Source organism: Acomys russatus, chromosome 13, assembly GCF_903995435.1.
Source record: "Acomys russatus chromosome 13, mAcoRus1.1, whole genome shotgun sequence".
NCBI classification, from domain to species: domain Eukaryota; kingdom Metazoa; phylum Chordata; class Mammalia; order Rodentia; family Muridae; genus Acomys; species Acomys russatus.
In genome coordinates, this window is record NC_067149.1 from 180,158 (window position 1) to 197,361 (window position 17,204).

Below are 17,204 nucleotides of genomic sequence, written 5' to 3' on the forward strand. Positions count from 1 at the left end.
ACCTCTTTTCACCTAATCTACATAGAGCATCCCTCACAGGTCTGCCCAGCACCCTCTATTCTAGCTGGCTCTTCTTCACAGGGACCAACAGACATTTAAGAGTCAATAGTGATTTTTATTCAGCTAAGAAACTTTATTTAGATCAGAAAATAGGTATATGTCTAGCTATTATTTCCAGAATGGGGGTAAAAACCCTAAAAGACACTTTTTAAAAAAGAAATTCAGTACTAATATATGACAGGCTAACTCATATGTTCTTAATTTTATATTCAAAGGGACTTCTGATGTATTCTTCTGTTTTCAACTTTGGACATCAAATACTTGAGATATGGACAGACCATCTTATTTTCTGTATTCCAGGGAGTTGGCCCGGGAGAAGGTGATGAGGGAGGTGAAAGCCTTGGCTAAGCTGGAACACCCTGGCATTGTGCGGTATTTCAATGCCTGGCTGGAAACACCACCAGAGAAGTGGCAAGAAGAGATGGATGAGATCTGGCTGAAAGATGAAAGGTAGCTTGGTTAGACAGAGTTACGAGTGTCTACTTCAAGGCCAGCCCTTTGCTGTGGACGTGGTATCATTTCAGGGACCTGAAAAAAAAAAAAAAGCTGATGTAGCATTCCATCTTGAATTATCATGGTTATTCTATCACCACTTGTTAAGTACCTGAGATTTGAGCCAGGCATGGTGGCACACACCTTTAATCTTAGCTTCCGCCCCCCCCAGGAGGCAGACGCAGGTGGATCCCTGTGAGTTCAAGGCCAGCCTAGTCTACAAAGTGAGTCCAGGACAGCCAGGGATATACAGAGAAACCCTGTCCAAAACCACTCTCCCCAAAAAAAGTGCTTGAGATTTGGTTTAGGCTTTCTCAACATGCTTTTTGTTTCCTGTAATTATTGTAGTTGTTGTTTTTGTTTTTTTTCGAGACAGGGTTTCTCTTGTAGCCTTGGCTGTCCTGGACCTGTTTTGTCGACCAGGCTGGCCTCGAACTCACAGAGATCTGTGCTTTTTCTTAATAAGAGCAATGCTTAAGGAATCCACATGGCTTTTCTCAATATGAAGTGCTTCTGTGTGTATCTATCCATTCTTTTTTCTTTTGTGTGGAGTTTTTCTCTTGGCAGTTAACAATTTATAACTCCATTTGAAATAGTTTTAGGCTATTTCAAGTTTGTTTGTTTTTTTGTTTTGTTTTTTTTGGTGTTTTGAGTCAGGGTTTCTCTATGTAGCCCTGGCTGTCCTGGAACTCGCTCTGTAGACCAGGCTGGCCTTGAACTCAGACATCCACTGTCCTCTGCCTCTGCGTCTGCTGGGACTAACGGTGTGAGCCACCACTGTCTGGCTAGCTATTTCAGCTTTTAAAAGTACACATACTTAGGTAGCCTGCGTTTCTCACTCTGTGTTATCGATGCATGATGTGCAGTGGGAAGGAAGCCCCTTCAAAAACCACAATGAAGAGTAATGAAGCAACATGCCTGCAGAGCATTCAGGCCCTGGAGGTGTCTTGTTAAGTGACACTTATTATAGACCCAGGACTAGGGGACGTGGCTGCTTGTATCAAGGCCTGTGAGCTCCTTAAATCTGCATAGAGGCTTCAGATGTGACTGGCCCTGTCGTTGGTATTGCTTTACTATTTTACATTTTATACAAAAGGCTACACACAGATATCTATTTCAAGTATATAATTAAGCCCCCAGGGTTGGAGAGATGGCTCAGCAGCAGTTAAAAGCACTTGCTGCTCTTACAGAGGACTTGGGGTTCAGTTCCCAGCACCCACATCGGGAGGCTCACAGCTGCCTATAATCCTAGTTCCAGGGAATCCAGTGTTCTCTTCTGGGCCCTACCAGCACTGCCCACATGAGGTGCACAAACATAACAAGGTGTACACATATATACACAAATTTTAAACAGATAAAATTAAGCTTTCAAATAAAAATTCTGGAAAGTTAGGAAAGGTTGTTCTTGCCCCACGTGGTGTTTTATTTCCCCTATATGTTTTTGCTAAGTGTATTTGTTATAATTGAGACATTTTAAACCAAGGTCCAAGTCTCATAAAATTGACGTATATTCATTCAATTCTTTGTATGCCTGCCATTTTTAGCACAGACTGGCCACTCAGCTCCCCTAGCCCCATGGACGCACCGTCTGTCAAGATCCGCAGGGTGGATCCTTTCTCTACAAAGGAGCATATTGAGGTCATAGCTCCTTCACCTCAAAGAAGCCGGTCTTTCTCAGTGGGCATTTCCTGTGGCCAGACCAGCTCATCTGAGAGCCAGTTCTCTCCGCTAGAGTTCTCAGGGACAGACTGTGGAGACAACAGCGAGTCAGTGGATGCAGCTCACAACCTCCAGGACAGCTGCCTGACAGAGTGCGATGTGGAAGATGGTACCGTGGATGGCCATGACGAGGGACACTCCTTTGAACTTTGTCCTTCTGAAGCTTCTCCCTACGTAAGGTCGAGGGAGGGAACCTCCTCTTCCATAGTGTTTGAAGACTCTGGCTGTGATAATGCATCCAGTAAGGAGGACCCCAGAGGGAACCGGCTGTATAATGGCAACCATTATGTTAGTAAGCTGACGGACTTCAAGTGCGCCAGCAGCAGATCTTCTTCAGAAGTCACCTTGTCTACCTCCCCCACCAGGCCCACCACTCTGAGTCTAGACTTCACCAAGAACACCGTGGACCAGCTGCAGCCCAGCTCACCCAAGGTGTACCTGTACATTCAGATGCAGCTGTGCAGGAAGGAGAACCTTAAAGACTGGATGAACCGACGCTGCAGCATGGAGGACAGGGAGCGCAGCGTGTGCCTGCACATCTTCCTGCAGATCGCAGAGGCCGTGGAGTTTCTGCACAGCAAGGGACTCATGCACAGGGACCTCAAGGTCTGTAGCCAGAGACTGTCACACCAGGGTTTGGGTGGGGCGTGGGGCGCAGAGCAAAGTGAAGTGATGTAAAGGCCTCAGAGAGCAGAAGTCCAGGAAGGAAGTCTCAGCCTCGAAAGCTTCAGGCAGATCACGATTGTCTTCTAGAACCTGTTCGCTTTTGTTTTACTGTAAAAGGCGTTTCCAATAGTCCTGATGGGGAAAAGAATCTCTATCTAAAGTCTACCATGAGCAGTTATACCATATCATTCCTCTGCTTTATATTTACATTGCCAAACAATGGCGACACATGCTTTTAATCCCAGTATTCAGGAGGTAGAGGCAGGCCTGCCTACCTCTAAGTTGGAGGCCAGCCTGGGCTCTGTCTTGAAAAACTGTGTGTGTGTGTGTGTGTGTGTGTGTGTGTGTGTGTGTGTGTGTGTGTGTGTTTATTATAGTTATTTAGAGCACACACACACACACACGTGTGTGTGCTTGCTATATGTGTGGAGGTCAAAGGACAACTTATATCAGAGTCGGTTCTCTCACCATGTGGCTCCCAGAGATTGAACTCAGGTTGTCAGGCTTGGCACCAACTGTCTTTATCCACTAAGCCGTTTCACTGGCCCCAACTTCTTAAGGCTTTGAGTAACCTTGGCACAGGCACGCTAGAGTCTCTGCAGCACATGGTGAAAGGGACCTGAGGAGAAGGCGGGATGAGTCATCTCACTAGCCAGCTCAGATTTGGGGCAGAAGATATCCCTGTTTTCGCCCCGTTACTGACTGTGGGCTTTGAGGAAGACACCAACTGGAGAAAGGTAGCAAATGCTTAACCAGGTGGCTATAGCTATGAAACTTAAACCCTAGCTCACAGTATACATTATTGAACAGTGAAGCAATGCAGTGTGCAAAATTGCATAAAATTCCAACTCTGAGCACTAGTGCACTACTTAGGAAGATGAAATGGGTGTGGTGGTGCATGCCTCTGATGCCAGCACTTGAGAGGCAGAGGCAGAGGCAGAGGCAGGTGGATCTCTGTGAGTTCAAGGCCAGCCTGGTCTACAAAGCTAGTCCAGGACAGCCAAGGCTGTATTACACCGAGAAACCCTGTCTTGAAAAACCAATACATACACACACACACACACACACACACACACACATACACAGAGAGAGAGAGAGAGAGAGAGAGAGAGTTTCCATAGTATACATTTCTAAAAACAAACATACCAAACTGTAGCTAGTTTGTTGAGTCTATTAAACTTTTTTATTTATTTATTTATTTATTTATTTTGGTTTTTTGAGACAGGGTTTCTCTGTGTAGCCTTGGCTGTCCTGGAGTCACTTTATAGACCAGGCTGGCCTCGAACTCACAGTGCTCCACCTGCCTCTGCCTCCCGAGTGCTGGGATTATAGGCCTGCGCCACCACCACCCAGCTTATTAGACTGTTTCTTGCCATGGCCCACATGTTCCTGTTACCCCCCGCAGGTGTATATGAAACCTATAAACATTCCTTAAACACTTGGCAGATTTGGCCTCGTTTTAAGCATTATAAGTTTTATTTTATATAACCACAAAGTTTTGCTTCAGATACTAAAGCAGCTATAACAGGAGTTGTTTTCTAGGGCTGGGAGCGTATCTCCATTGGTGGAGTACTTAGGTAGCATGCAGTGAGGCTCTGAGTTCAATCTTCACTGTCAGTCTTTGGCTGCATAGCAAATTTCAGGCTAGCCTGCTTGGGATGGAGATGTCTTACAATAGAGAGTCCTTTAGCTTAAGATGGCTGGTCCTAGCTGTTGAGGTGTGAGCGGTCAACCTTCCTCACGGGCGTGCAGATTCCCTGTTGGGCTTACTCTTGTCATACAGAAGCAGCCCATAGAAAGTGAAGGCCAATGCCTTCCTAACAGTAATAGTTGGCTGGTTTTATAATGTGAGCAAAGATGTTGGCGAAAGGTTTGCTCAATGCTGTGACCTTTTCCTATTTGCATATGCACTTGAAAAATTGCCAAAAGAAAGTTAATTTTCCCTTTAGTTTTTCTTAAAAAAAAAAAAAAAAAAAATATATATATATATATATATATACACATATATATATAAGTTTATTCCTTTGAAAAGGCAGTCATTTCAAAAATATCTAGCATGTAGACAAAAATATCACCATGAATTTTTTTCTCACTGGAAAGCCTGTATTTTACACACACACACACACACACACACACACACACACACACACACACACACACACACACACACACACACACGCGCACCCATTCTGACCCAAGTCTTCAATGTTTAAACCTTCTAATGCTGCCTCTCCAGCTCCAGCTCAGCTTTGGGCCTTTCTTGGTGTTTCCTCAGAGAACCTGTTTCTCTTGTCAGCCTCATCACATGTAGTTCCTTTGTCCTCTCCCATGGAGGGCCAAACCATGCCCACCTTGTTTTCTCATCCCAGCCTCACAGCAATGCCTAGCATGTCTTGGACCCTTGGTTTAATTTATTTTGGATTTTCTGCAGCTTGCAACCAAAAGCACTGTGGTGACTAAGCCTACAGGATCTGTCAGGGTAAAGCATCAGCTAGGATCAGACAATTTGGTGAGCACATTCTCTTCTCCCTATTTCTTCTTTCCACTTTTAGCCAGGCTCTCCTGTCACAGACTCAAGATAACAGCCAATGGTTCTTGCACATGTTTGTCTTTTAAGCTTTATTGCGGGGCACGGGGGTTGGTAGAGGGTGGTGTTCCCCCACCCCCAAGTTGGCCAGAAATCCTGAGGCTTAGTCTCAGTAAATCAAGGACCAACCCGACACTGGAAACCTTGGCAGGGAAGGGATTAGGCAAGCATGGAAGAAGAGAGTTCACAAGGTCAGGATGCAGCACAGGAGATAGATGCTAGAGAGACGAACATTGCCTTTTAAGGGCTTGGTCAGTAACTGCTGTTGGAGATGGGAGCGGGATGCTGGGAATGTATAGCACTTGTCTAGCACGCCTGAAGCCGTGTTTGGTCCTCAGCACCATGTAAACAGGAACTGAGGAGAAAGATCAGAGTTCCAAGGTCATCTTCACTACATAGTGAAGTTGAGATCAACCTGGAGCACTTGAGACTCAAGAGAACCTGACAGAAAGAGTTCCCACACAAGTGCCCCTTCGCAGGAGCTCTTACAGACCAGGCATGAGGTTTCAGATCTGTAGACTGGCTGGGGGAAGAAGGAGAGAGAAAAAGGAAGAAAGGCAGAGCCTCTGATATGAGGCTGTTGGTGAGAAAGTTCTCGTTATTACCACAGATTTTAGTTACAATTACCTCATTGCTTCAAAGTAAAAATTGGATAATGGTATCTTAGGAATCAAAGGAAGTGTTACTTTCTGGCAGTGCTGGAAGTATGATGGGGTTTGATTTTTATGAGCTAACTGGCTCCTCTTTTGGTGCTTAAAAACACACTCGCTGTGTCACTGTAGACTCAGGAGGAAGTGATAGATTTCATGTAGGGGACCTGGAGGAGACATTTGGTTAGCTGCATCTAATATGTAAATTCAAGTGGGAATTTAGAGCTCAGGACAGAGGCCGTGGGGTGGAAGCAGGGTGGAACAGCACTCCTGAGTTCTAATGGCCCTCGATAGGCTGCTTCCTGCTCAGACACAGACCAGATGACGGGTGTGCAGCATTGGTTAGGTGACCAGACAGTCTTCTCCCATAGAATAAGGCCTGCGGGATACAGCAGCAAAGGCAGAGCCAGGTTCAGTTCAGTTCAGTTCCTGGCTGTACCACTTGCTGGCTGGGGAGCCTCAGGCAATTTGCTTAACTACTGGGCCTTTGGATTCCATATTTAGAAAGTGGGGGGCAAACAGTGATTTTCAAAGGGCTGTGTTACATGAGTTAATAGTAAGTAATAGACAGCTTAGACCAGCACAATCCCCCCTCTGTGTCTCTGTCTCTGTCTCTGTCTTTGTCTCTCTCTCTCTTTCTCTCTCTCTCCCCCACCCCCTCTTGTTTTACATTGTTTCTCCATGTAGCCTTGAGTGTCCTGAAACCCTCTGCAGACCAGGCTGGCCTCAAACTTCCAGAAACACACCTGCCTCTGCCACCCCAGTGCTGGGATTAAAAGCATGCGCCCCCACTGCCCAGCTTTTCTTCCTCTCTTTAGAATATACTTTGATCATATTCTTTCCCCTCCCCGGCTCCTCCCCGAGCCTCCTCCACCTACCCACCCACCCCGCTTCATATTCTTTCTCTCAATAGCAAAACAAAAACGTAAAAAGCATAGAATCTAACTTGTGTTGGCCAGCTACTCCTCTTCATGGGACAGTGAGTCATTTTTAAGAGTCATATACTTTAGAATAGCTACTTCCAGTTTCTTTTCTAAAACCAGATGCAATTCTTTTGGCTTTCTTCCCTTCTCTGTATATTACTCACTGTGCTTTTTAAAAATTATTTTTCCCCAGCCTTCCAACATATTCTTCACAATGGATGATGTGGTCAAAGTTGGAGACTTTGGACTAGTGACTGCAATGGACCAGGATGAAGAAGAGCAGACTGTTCTGACACCAATGCCAGCCTATGCCACACACACGGGACAAGTAGGGACCAAGCTCTACATGAGCCCAGAGCAGGTGAGTTGTAGTTAGCTGTGCAGTGAAGGTAGTGCCTAGTAAGTCTTCTCCTGTGTTCTTGGTCCAGTACCCAGTAATGCACAGCCTAAGAATTATTAAAGCAGTTCTGCCCTGGGGACCACAACTGCACCCTAGGATCAGAGTACAAAAATAGAAGCATGAAATACCCTTTCACCTCTAAACCAGAACCTGAAAACAAAAGAGACTTAGAGAGCCAGGCATGGTGGCTCATGGCAGTAAACCAAGCAGGAGAACTGGAGCAGGAGGATTGCCATGAGTTAGACGCAGCCTAGATTAAAGAGTGAGACGTGTCTAACAAACCCAAAGAGAGAGAGATCAGGTGTGGGGAGGAGACAGACAGATGCACATCAGCAGCATGTGCCTCAAACAATAGAATAAATGTTTTACTACATGAGCCTTGCCTAAGTGTGGTAATGGTCTGTGCTCAGTGGGAAGAGGACAGCCATAGGACAGCGAGTAAGCCTACGACAATCAACATCGTCACCAGCTTGATTTTAATAGTTTTAAATCAAAACAGTACATTTCTCTAGCAGATTACCTAGGAGGAAGAGAAAAATAAATGTTAAAGGATATAGCAGAGCTGGAGAGATGGCTCAGAGGTTAAGAGCACTGCTTGCTTGCCCTGAGTTGAATTCCCAGCAACCACATAGTGGCTCACATCCACCTATAATGAGACCTGGTGCTGTCTTCTGGCCTGCAGGCTTAGATGTGTAATAAATAAATCTTATATAAAAAAAAAAAGCTGTGGTATGATTGAACAATATAAGAGAAAAAAAAAAGGAGATAGCAAACGTTTTATGAGTCACACAGAGAAATCAGTTGGCCTAGGTAATTGGATAGTCTTCATCAAGTGATGTAGCTAAGATTAGTGAAGGAAAAATAAAGACAGTGGAATATTGAAATGTTCTAAGTATACATCTGTGTCCCAAGGAAGAGAGACCAGAGAACCTCAACTATCAACCACCATTATGTCTTATCTCAGTGAGAGAACTTGAAATTTTAAACTATTGTGTATTTTCCTCAACTTCCCTAATTTTATACATCAGCATATTATCAGAATTGATATAAAAGAGGCTTAATTACTTTGGGTTGGTTGGTTGGTTAGTTGGTTGGGGTTTTTGGTTACACAGGGTTTCTCTGTGTAGTCCTGGCTGTCCTGGAACTTACTCTGAGTCCAGGCTGGCCTCAAACTTACAGAGATCACCTGCCTCTGCCTCCTTAGTGCTGGGATTAAAGGTGCGTGTCACCATCACCCAGCCTAATTTTTGTGTGTGTGTTTGTTTGCTTGTTTGTTTGACACAAGATTCCTCTGTATAGCCTTGGCTGTTCTTGTTTCACTTTGTAGACCAGGCTGGCCTCAAACTCAAAGATCAGCCTGCTTATGCCTCCTAAGTGCTAGGATTACAGGCATATGCCATCACGCCCAGCCTAATTGCATTTTTAAAAGTCAATCATGAACTAACAAGATGGTTCCATATGTAAAGGCACATGCCACCAACCGATTTCTATCCTTGACACCCACCTGGTTGAAGAAAGGAAAGACTACCACTAGTTGTGGTCTGACCTGCACAGAAATACTGTGGCATTTGTGTACATGCATACACAAAAGTAAATAAACTTCAAAAACTAAGAAATAATTAAAAATTTGCTACTGTTTTACAGGGTCAGAAATAATGTTTACATTTTAAGTATTGTGCAAGCAAAGTAGGAATTGCTGACTCTGGGTGCTTGGTAGTAAGGCGCTCACTAGAAAAGGTATAGCCCTGGCAGCTGGAGCACCCACCCACAGCCACAGCCACAGCCATGCCCATGCCCACACCTACAGCCATAGCCTCGCCCGCAGCCACACCCACAGCCAGCTAGATGTACATGTACTCATTTTGTAGCATTTTTAACTCTCTAAAATTTTTTCTCCCCTTCTAAAACCTAAGCTATCAAAGTTAGTATCTCGCCATGTTACATGAAGGCTTGTGGGACTACTTGGGAGGGAGGAGAAACAGGAAAAGATGGGGCACCAGGGGAGACAGAGCGGGGGGGAGGGGGGGAGAACAAATGAAGCACGGTATTCTGATCATTTAAAAAACAAAAATTTTTTAAAAATATTTTATTAATTTATTCATATTACATCTCAATTGTTAGCCCATCCCTTGTATCCTCCCAGTCCTTCCTTCCTCCCACTTACCCCTTACTCCCCTCCCCTATGACTGTGACTGATGGGGACCTCCTCCCCCTGTATATGCTCATAGAGTATCAAGTCTCTTCTTGGTAGGCGGCTATCCTTCCTCTGAGTGCCATCAGGCCTCCCCATCAAGGGGACGTGGTCAAAGATGGGGCACCAGAGTTTGTATGAAAGTCAGTCCCCACTCTCCACTCAGCGGGGAGAATGTCCTGTCCATCGGCTAGATCTGGGTAGAGGTTCAAAGTTTACTGCGCATATTGTCCTTGGCTGGTGTCATAGTTTGAGCAGGACCTCTGGGCCCAGATCCGCCTGCCATAATGTTGTTCTTGTAGGTTTCTAAGACCCTCAGGATCCTTCTATTTCCCCATTCTCCCATGCTTCTCTCACCTAAAGTTCCAATAGGATGTCCTCCCTCTGACCCACTTTCCTGGTAAGTGAAGACTTTCATGGGACATGCCCCTTGGGCTAATGTCTAGATATAAGTGAGTATATACCATTTGAGTCTTTCTGCTTCTGGGTGAACTCACTTAGTTCAATCCATTTGTCCACAAATTTTGGGATTTCCTTGTTTTTAATAGCTGAGTAGTATTCCATAGTGTAAATGTACCAGTTTTTTTTATCCATTCTTCTACTGAGGGACACTTAGGCTGTTTCCATGTTCTGGCTATTATGAATGAGGCAGCTCTGAACATGGTTGAGCATATGTCCCTATTGTGTGGTAGAGCATTTTCTGGGTATATTCCAAGGAGTGGAATAGCTGGGTCTTGAGGAAGCCTTATTCTCATTTTTCTGAGAAGGCGCCAGATAGATTTCCAAAGTGGTTGTACCAGTTTGCATTCCCACCAGCAATGAAGGAGTGTTCCTCTTTCTCCACATCCCCGCCAGCATGTGGTGTCACTTGAATTCTTGATTTTAGCCATTCTGATGGGTGTAAGGTGAAGTCTCAGTGTCGTTTTGATTTGCATTTCGCTGATGACTAATGACGCTGAGCATTTCTTTAAGTGTTTCTAAGCCATTTGATATTCCTCTGTTGAGAATTCTCTGTTTTAGTTCTGAGCCCCATTTCCTAATTGGGTTATTTGGTTTGGTGGTGTTTAATTCCTTGAGTTCAAATAATTATTTTCCTTGCAAACTACTTATAACTATGTTCTGCAGTGGTTTTAAATACAACTAGGATTCCCAGTCTCCCATCTCAAACCAAGAGTTTGTGTTCTCACTTTTGTTTCTTGAGACAGAGTTTCTCTGTGTAGCCTTAGCTGTGCTGGAACTCACTCAGTAGACCAGGCTGGCCTTGAATTCACACACCTGCCTCTGCCTCACTAACACTAGGATTAAAGGGGTGTGCTAGCTCTTACTTTTGCTTTTAAAAAATTCAGCTTTGCTGGGGCTGGAGAGATGGTTCAGAGGTTAAGAGCACTGACTGTTCTTCCAGAGGACCTGAGTTCCATTCCCAGCAACAACATGGTGGCTCACAACCATCTGTAATGTGATCTGATGACCTCTTCTGGTGTGCAGGTGTACATGCAGACTGAACACTGTGTTCATAACAATAATAATAAATGAATCTTTTTCTAAAAATTCAGCTCTGCAAGCCTAAATGCAGTGCCAATCTAGTGGTTGCCCAGGTTGCTGCTCTTGTGGTATACTCAATAAACTGTTCTTCAAACACTAAACAAGAGGTCTCTTCAAACAATAGCTCAATCTCCACAAATTCATATAATTAAAATAAGTATATGGGGCTGAGTTATGGCTCAGTGGTTAAGAGCAATGGCTGCTCTTTCAGAAAAATCCCTGGTACAATTCCTAGCATCCACATGGCAGCTCACAGCTATAACTCCAATTGCAGGGCACCTGACACAGACATACATGCAGGCAAAACACCAATGCACAGAAAATAAAAATACAAAGAAAATTTAAGTTTCAAAATTTTTATAATTCAATGTTAATAATTGTTTTTTCTCTTTATATATTTTTTCTCTATATAGGGAATGTGAAAATAAAGGAATAAATAATAAGGAAAAGGGTATTTACCAAAAATATGTATAAGATATTGTCATATCCAATTGGGTACATGTTAGGCTTCTGCAATTAAACATAAAATTGGTGCCATGACTTGGTTACTTTATACCTTATCTTACTGCCTTAATTATTAACTATAAAATTGGTGGCTTACATCTTATTTTCTTATATCAAACAGAAAAGGACACACATGCACACATACCATATCTATATATGTTGGAAAACAGAATTGGGATTCTGTTTCATAACATTGTTGATTAGTATTCCGGTGTGACCATTCATGAATTATTGGACATCTCTAGACAGCACTCTTCTCTGTGAAGCGTTCACTTAGTTCAGTAGCTCAGCATTTGTCCCAAAACATTAACAGTAATGTCAGTTTGGCTGATAGGCCTGTCACTTGGATAATTGCATCCCTGTCAGATCTCTATCCATTCTGCCATGGACAGAATTCGATGGGATTAAGTATCAACTGTCTAGCTTCCTCTACTGAATGAGTCTGTTTACATCACCCTCATAGTGTATGAGGGTATCTTGATTCCCTGTACCCCTGTGGGCAGTGTCCATGTTTTCTTTGAACCCTTCCCAAACCACAGAGATGGTCAAGGGGTAGCAGGCAATGGACAGTGCAGATAGATTGCTATAATCACTTTAAAAGGAAGGAGGGTGGCCAGGCTGATACAGTCACTGGAACTTTGCACCTGCTCTTTTGTGGGCAGAAGCAAGCCATCTGCATAGAAGGAGCCAAGGAGGCAGATACCTATAGTGATGGCCTCAACCTGACTGCTGCTGTACCACCCAGCATCTGTCTCCGCTCTCCCTCCCCCTTAGTCCAGCAGTTCTGAGGTGAGCCTCCAAAGCTGTTTACCTGTAGTCAAGTAACTGGCCTAAGGAAACGTTCATAAATAAAAGGGCTCTCCCGAGGCTCCAGGAATTCGCTTTGCATTTGAATGGGACTTTCCTTAATAGCTCAGACCAGTTGTGATTCATTGCTTCTTGGTATCAGGTATTTATTGAGGGCCTTCTCTATACTTAGCCTAGTGCTGAATGATGGGAAAGGAACACAAAAGCTGCAGGTCTCTTCCCTGCCAGGACTGGGAAAGAACAAGAAATATGCACATGAGAAATAGAGCTATGCATGCAAAGCAGTCTGCAATTAAGTGCGTAATGAAGGCTCACGGGTTGATTACTGGCTTGGAGTAATGACCGTCTTCGGGACCACAGTGATTAGAAATGAGATTGGCTTCAGATAGTGTCGCTTTGAAAAGCTTCACCTCAGGGGGGCCAAGCAGCCCTCTCAGGCTCCAGAGGACGTGGCTCCAGGTTTCTGCCGGTTTCGCTGATGCATATCTCCAGCCTTACCTGGGCTTTCCTCTGTGATGCTGAGTGGGGTAATTATGCTGCCCACAGTGGAGGAGGGCCAGAGGGACTCAGAGATTAACTCTTTGCTACCATTTTCACACGTACAGCTATACCCAGAGGTAACCAAGTCAACTCAGGGTCAGCAGTGCTGCTGTAGGAACTGAACGGGCTCTGTGTTAATGCTGTAATGACGTGCTCCGGGGCCATCTTTTTACATATCTCTATGCTATTTCAGATTCATGGAAACAACTACTCCCATAAAGTGGACATCTTCTCTCTGGGCTTGATTCTGTTTGAACTGCTTTACCCATTCAGCACTCAAATGGAACGAGTTAGGGTGAGTGTGTCTTAGCCCCAAAGGATGGAAGGAGAAAATAACTTAAAATTCATACATTTTTAAAGATGATTACATTTATTCTTTTCTATATTTTTAACTATATGTATGTGTGTGCGAACAGCTGTGTGATGTCAGAGACTTCAGCTGCCCCCCGGAGCTGGAGTTACATGCAGTGGCAAGCTGCCCCTGCTGAATTTTTCAGTGCCATTAAGTTAATTCTTGATTCTATTAGACAGTTAAACTAGGAACAAAAGTGATCATGTGAGCAACAGGGCCATTCTTAGATCATTGGCATAAATTCGTCATAATGTTAAGAGTATTTTACATATGGAATCTATACAATCAATGTGAATCCAGAGGGAAGACATGAGTGGGAGAAAGAAGCAGTGAGGGTTGGCTAGAGGAACCCAGTACAGAGGACAAGCGGCCAGCCACTCACAGACTTAAATGCTGGCAAGTGAGTCATGGCTAGGTTTTTCCTTCTCAGAACAAATCATGACCATGTGTTTTCAGGCAGACAGTGCCAGCTGGGCGTGGAGATGCGCACCTTTAATCCAGCACTTGGCAGGCAGAGACAGCAGATCTGTGTTCGTTTGAACTGTGTCTAAACAAAACGGGAAAAGAGATCCAACCAAATAAAGAATCAAGAATCAAATTTCTGGAGCTATCATTTCATCAAGGACAGTTAAGAAAGTGGCAAGCTTGGGGCTGGAGAGAAGGCTGTATAGTGGAGAGGCCTGACTGTTCTTTCAGAAGGCAGTAGTTCAGTTCCCAGCACCTACACATGGCAGTTCACAGTTGCTTGTACTTGGGGTTTGGACACCTTCTTCTAGCCTGCCTGGTACACATGCACACACATAATGTACATAGACACATGTACACTAATAAAAATAAAAAGAAGGAAAGTGAAAGGACAGGCTGGGGTATTATTAGTGGAAAATAACTGCCTAGCATGTGTGAGAAATACACATGGCAATGAGGTTAAAAGATTAAATATCTTTCTTTTTAAAATCTTTCTTTTTAGACCTTAACTGATGTAAGAAATCTCAAGTTTCCACCACTGTTTACTCAGAAATATCCCCAAGAGGTATGTATCGTTCTCAGCTTCTTTCTCTAAAGTCATTATATTCAGTCAGTACTTAATGTTCTTAAGACACCCTTAACCACAAAGGGTCCTTAGCAGTCAACTAGTCCGCTTCCCCTCACTTGGTCTAGAACAGTAGTTCTCAACCTGGGGGTCGTGACCCCTTTGGAGTTAACCGACCCTTTCACAGGGGTCAACTAAGACCTTTGGGAACACAGACGTTACATTATGATTCATGACAGTGGTAAAATTAAAGTTATGAAGTAGCAACAAAATAATTTCATGGTTCAGGCTCACCGTAATGTGACAAACTGTATATTGAAGGGCGGGGTTGTTAGGACTGCCATCAGCCCAGTGGCCTGCAGAGGTCGGGCTGCACTGCATCTTCCCTGAGGCCGACTTCATGAAGCATCCTCACAGGAGCAGTCACGTTGCATTAACTCTTTAAGGTGGAGACTTGATCAGCAGTCTCTAGAAATGGCTTATCATTAAACAAAAGGCCTCAGTTGGTCTTAATCTCAGTGTGGGTTAGGCCACAACAGGAAGTGCTTTAGAAGATCAGAGCAAGATTAATCTGGTCCTCGTGTTAAAAATAGACTTGTTAAAAATAGTTGTCATTTCTTTTTGTAACGTTTTTCCTATACTCTGTGTGGGTCCACAAGCTTATCACTTATACATCTATACATTGATAAGTCTTGGCTTTAAAAATGTTTCATTGAGATTATTTAAATTCATATGTATTCATAAGATAAGTTTATTTTTAAAATCAAGTGGCATCTGTGCCTCAGGGATATGATTCTAAAATCTTTCATTTCATTATAAAAACACCTTTTATACCCAAATAGCCTCTGTAAATTTGCAGCAAGTCTGACAGGCTAAATCCAGCCTTCCACGTATTTATAAACAGTATTTACTCTGTGTGTGTGTGTGTGTGTGTGTGTGTGTGTGTGTGTGTGTGTGTATACACATGCACACCATGGTACCCATATCTAAATTAGAGGACAACTTTACCATATGAGACCTCAGAAGGCAGCTTAGGTCATAAAGCGTGGCGTCAAGGGCCATGGAAACGGCTCAGCGGGTAAGAGTACTTATTGAGGACCCCACACCCCACAAAAAGGTGGACATGCCTGCACACACATTTTTCAGTCTAGCATTGAGCAGGCAAGAGATAGGAGGACTTCTGGGACGTGCTGGCTGTCAGCCTCGCTCCGGGTTCAGAGAGAGACCCTGTCTCAAGGGAATAAGGCATAGAGTGACAGAGCAGGACACCTGACATCCTCCTCTGCTCTCTATAGGTGCTCACAGGCACACATGTACATGCCTCACCTACACACACACACACACACACACACACACACACACACACACACACGATGGAACAGAGCCATGTTCTTTATGCATTCACCATGGCCACACTGGGGCTTCTGTGAAAGCTGATTAATCAGGTATGGTTCACACACTAAAATAGTTTGGCTGGATCTGAGGGTGTAGCTAAATAGAGACCATTTATACCTACCACCTGCAGAGCCCTGTGTTCCAGATCCTGTACTGCATAGTGTGTGTGTGTGTGTGTGTGTGTGTGTGTGTGTGTGTGTGTGTGTATCTGTCTGTCTGTCTGTCTGTACATGTACCCAGTGTATGAATGTATGAATGTACCCAAGAGGGAGTGTGTGTGTGTATGCATATATATTTTTCATGACTTAAAGGACTGCTTAATTTTTTTTTTTTTTTTTTTTTTTTTTGACATAGGGTTTCTCTCTGTAAGAGCCCTGGCTGTCCTGAACTTGCTTTGTAGACCAGGCTGACCTTGAATAATTTAAATCTAGAATATTTAACACAAAACTATTTTCATATTTCAGCATATGATGGTTCAAGACATGCTCTCTCCATCCCCCATGGAGCGGCCTGAAGCCACAAACATCATTGAAAATGCTGTATTTGAGAACTTGGAGTTTCCCGGGAAAACGGTTCTGAGACAGCGGTCCCGCTCCATGAGTTCATCCGGAACGAAGCATTCCAGACAGCCCAGCAACTCGCACAGCCCACTGCCTGGCAACTGACTTCAGCCATGCCAACAGCCCTCGTAGGTGGCACAGAGCAGGCACCTTGAGGAATGTGGCTCTCCACAGCGGTGGACTCGCTTTGATCAATTTGATTTGGGACCAGTTTTTCTAAGTCAGACTGGATTATGGACCTAACTCAGTTTGCGCTTAGCTGGACTTCAAGGAAAGGGCTATGTAAGAGACATGTGGACTTACTCCTTGGTGGTGTCCCAAAAATAGCTAGTCAGGCTTTAGAAACCTTCACTTTTCATCAGGAGGTAGATGTGACCCTTGAAGTGATCTGAACTGGAAATACCTTTAAAGCACAACAGAGTAGAAGACCCTCCACATGGTTAGAAACTACTGTTTCCAGAGATACAAGGGTGATCTGGGAAGTGACTGTTACAAAGCTGACTCCATTTTTGTCCCTGGTGGGCATGTGACCCATGTGAACTGTTTTGAAGGCACATGGCACAAGCTGGGTCGCGGTTTATGTTGGTAGTGTCATAGTCTGCAGCCCTGAGTAGCTTCTTGCTTTAGGTGGTTCTAGGGAGTATTATGAGCTTTTGTACTTTTTACCTCCAGTAATGGAAAAATGAAGCTTTTTAGGTATTGGTCAAAAGTTCTGATTTGAGGGTTTAAAAAAAAATGTAGTAAGAAATGGATCATCTATTTCAACTAACTTCTTCAATTATGAAA

The 17,204-nt window shown here is 44.0% G+C and overlaps 1 protein-coding gene across 1 annotated transcript in view; it reads left to right on the forward strand.

Moving 5' to 3' along the window:
• Eif2ak3 (eukaryotic translation initiation factor 2 alpha kinase 3) overlaps positions 1 to 16,853 on the forward strand; it is a 58,030-nt gene extending 41,177 nt beyond the window's left edge. Inside the window, exons 12-17 of the mRNA XM_051154684.1 lie at positions 361 to 510; positions 2,097 to 2,877; positions 7,291 to 7,458; positions 13,275 to 13,376; positions 14,401 to 14,463; positions 16,323 to 16,853. Coding sequence (XP_051010641.1) covers positions 361 to 510; positions 2,097 to 2,877; positions 7,291 to 7,458; positions 13,275 to 13,376; positions 14,401 to 14,463; positions 16,323 to 16,523 — 1,465 coding nt within the window. The 3' untranslated portion in view covers positions 16,524 to 16,853. The remainder of the gene's footprint in view (positions 1 to 360; positions 511 to 2,096; positions 2,878 to 7,290; positions 7,459 to 13,274; positions 13,377 to 14,400; positions 14,464 to 16,322) is intronic.
• The last annotated feature ends 351 nt before the right edge of the window (positions 16,854 to 17,204 follow it).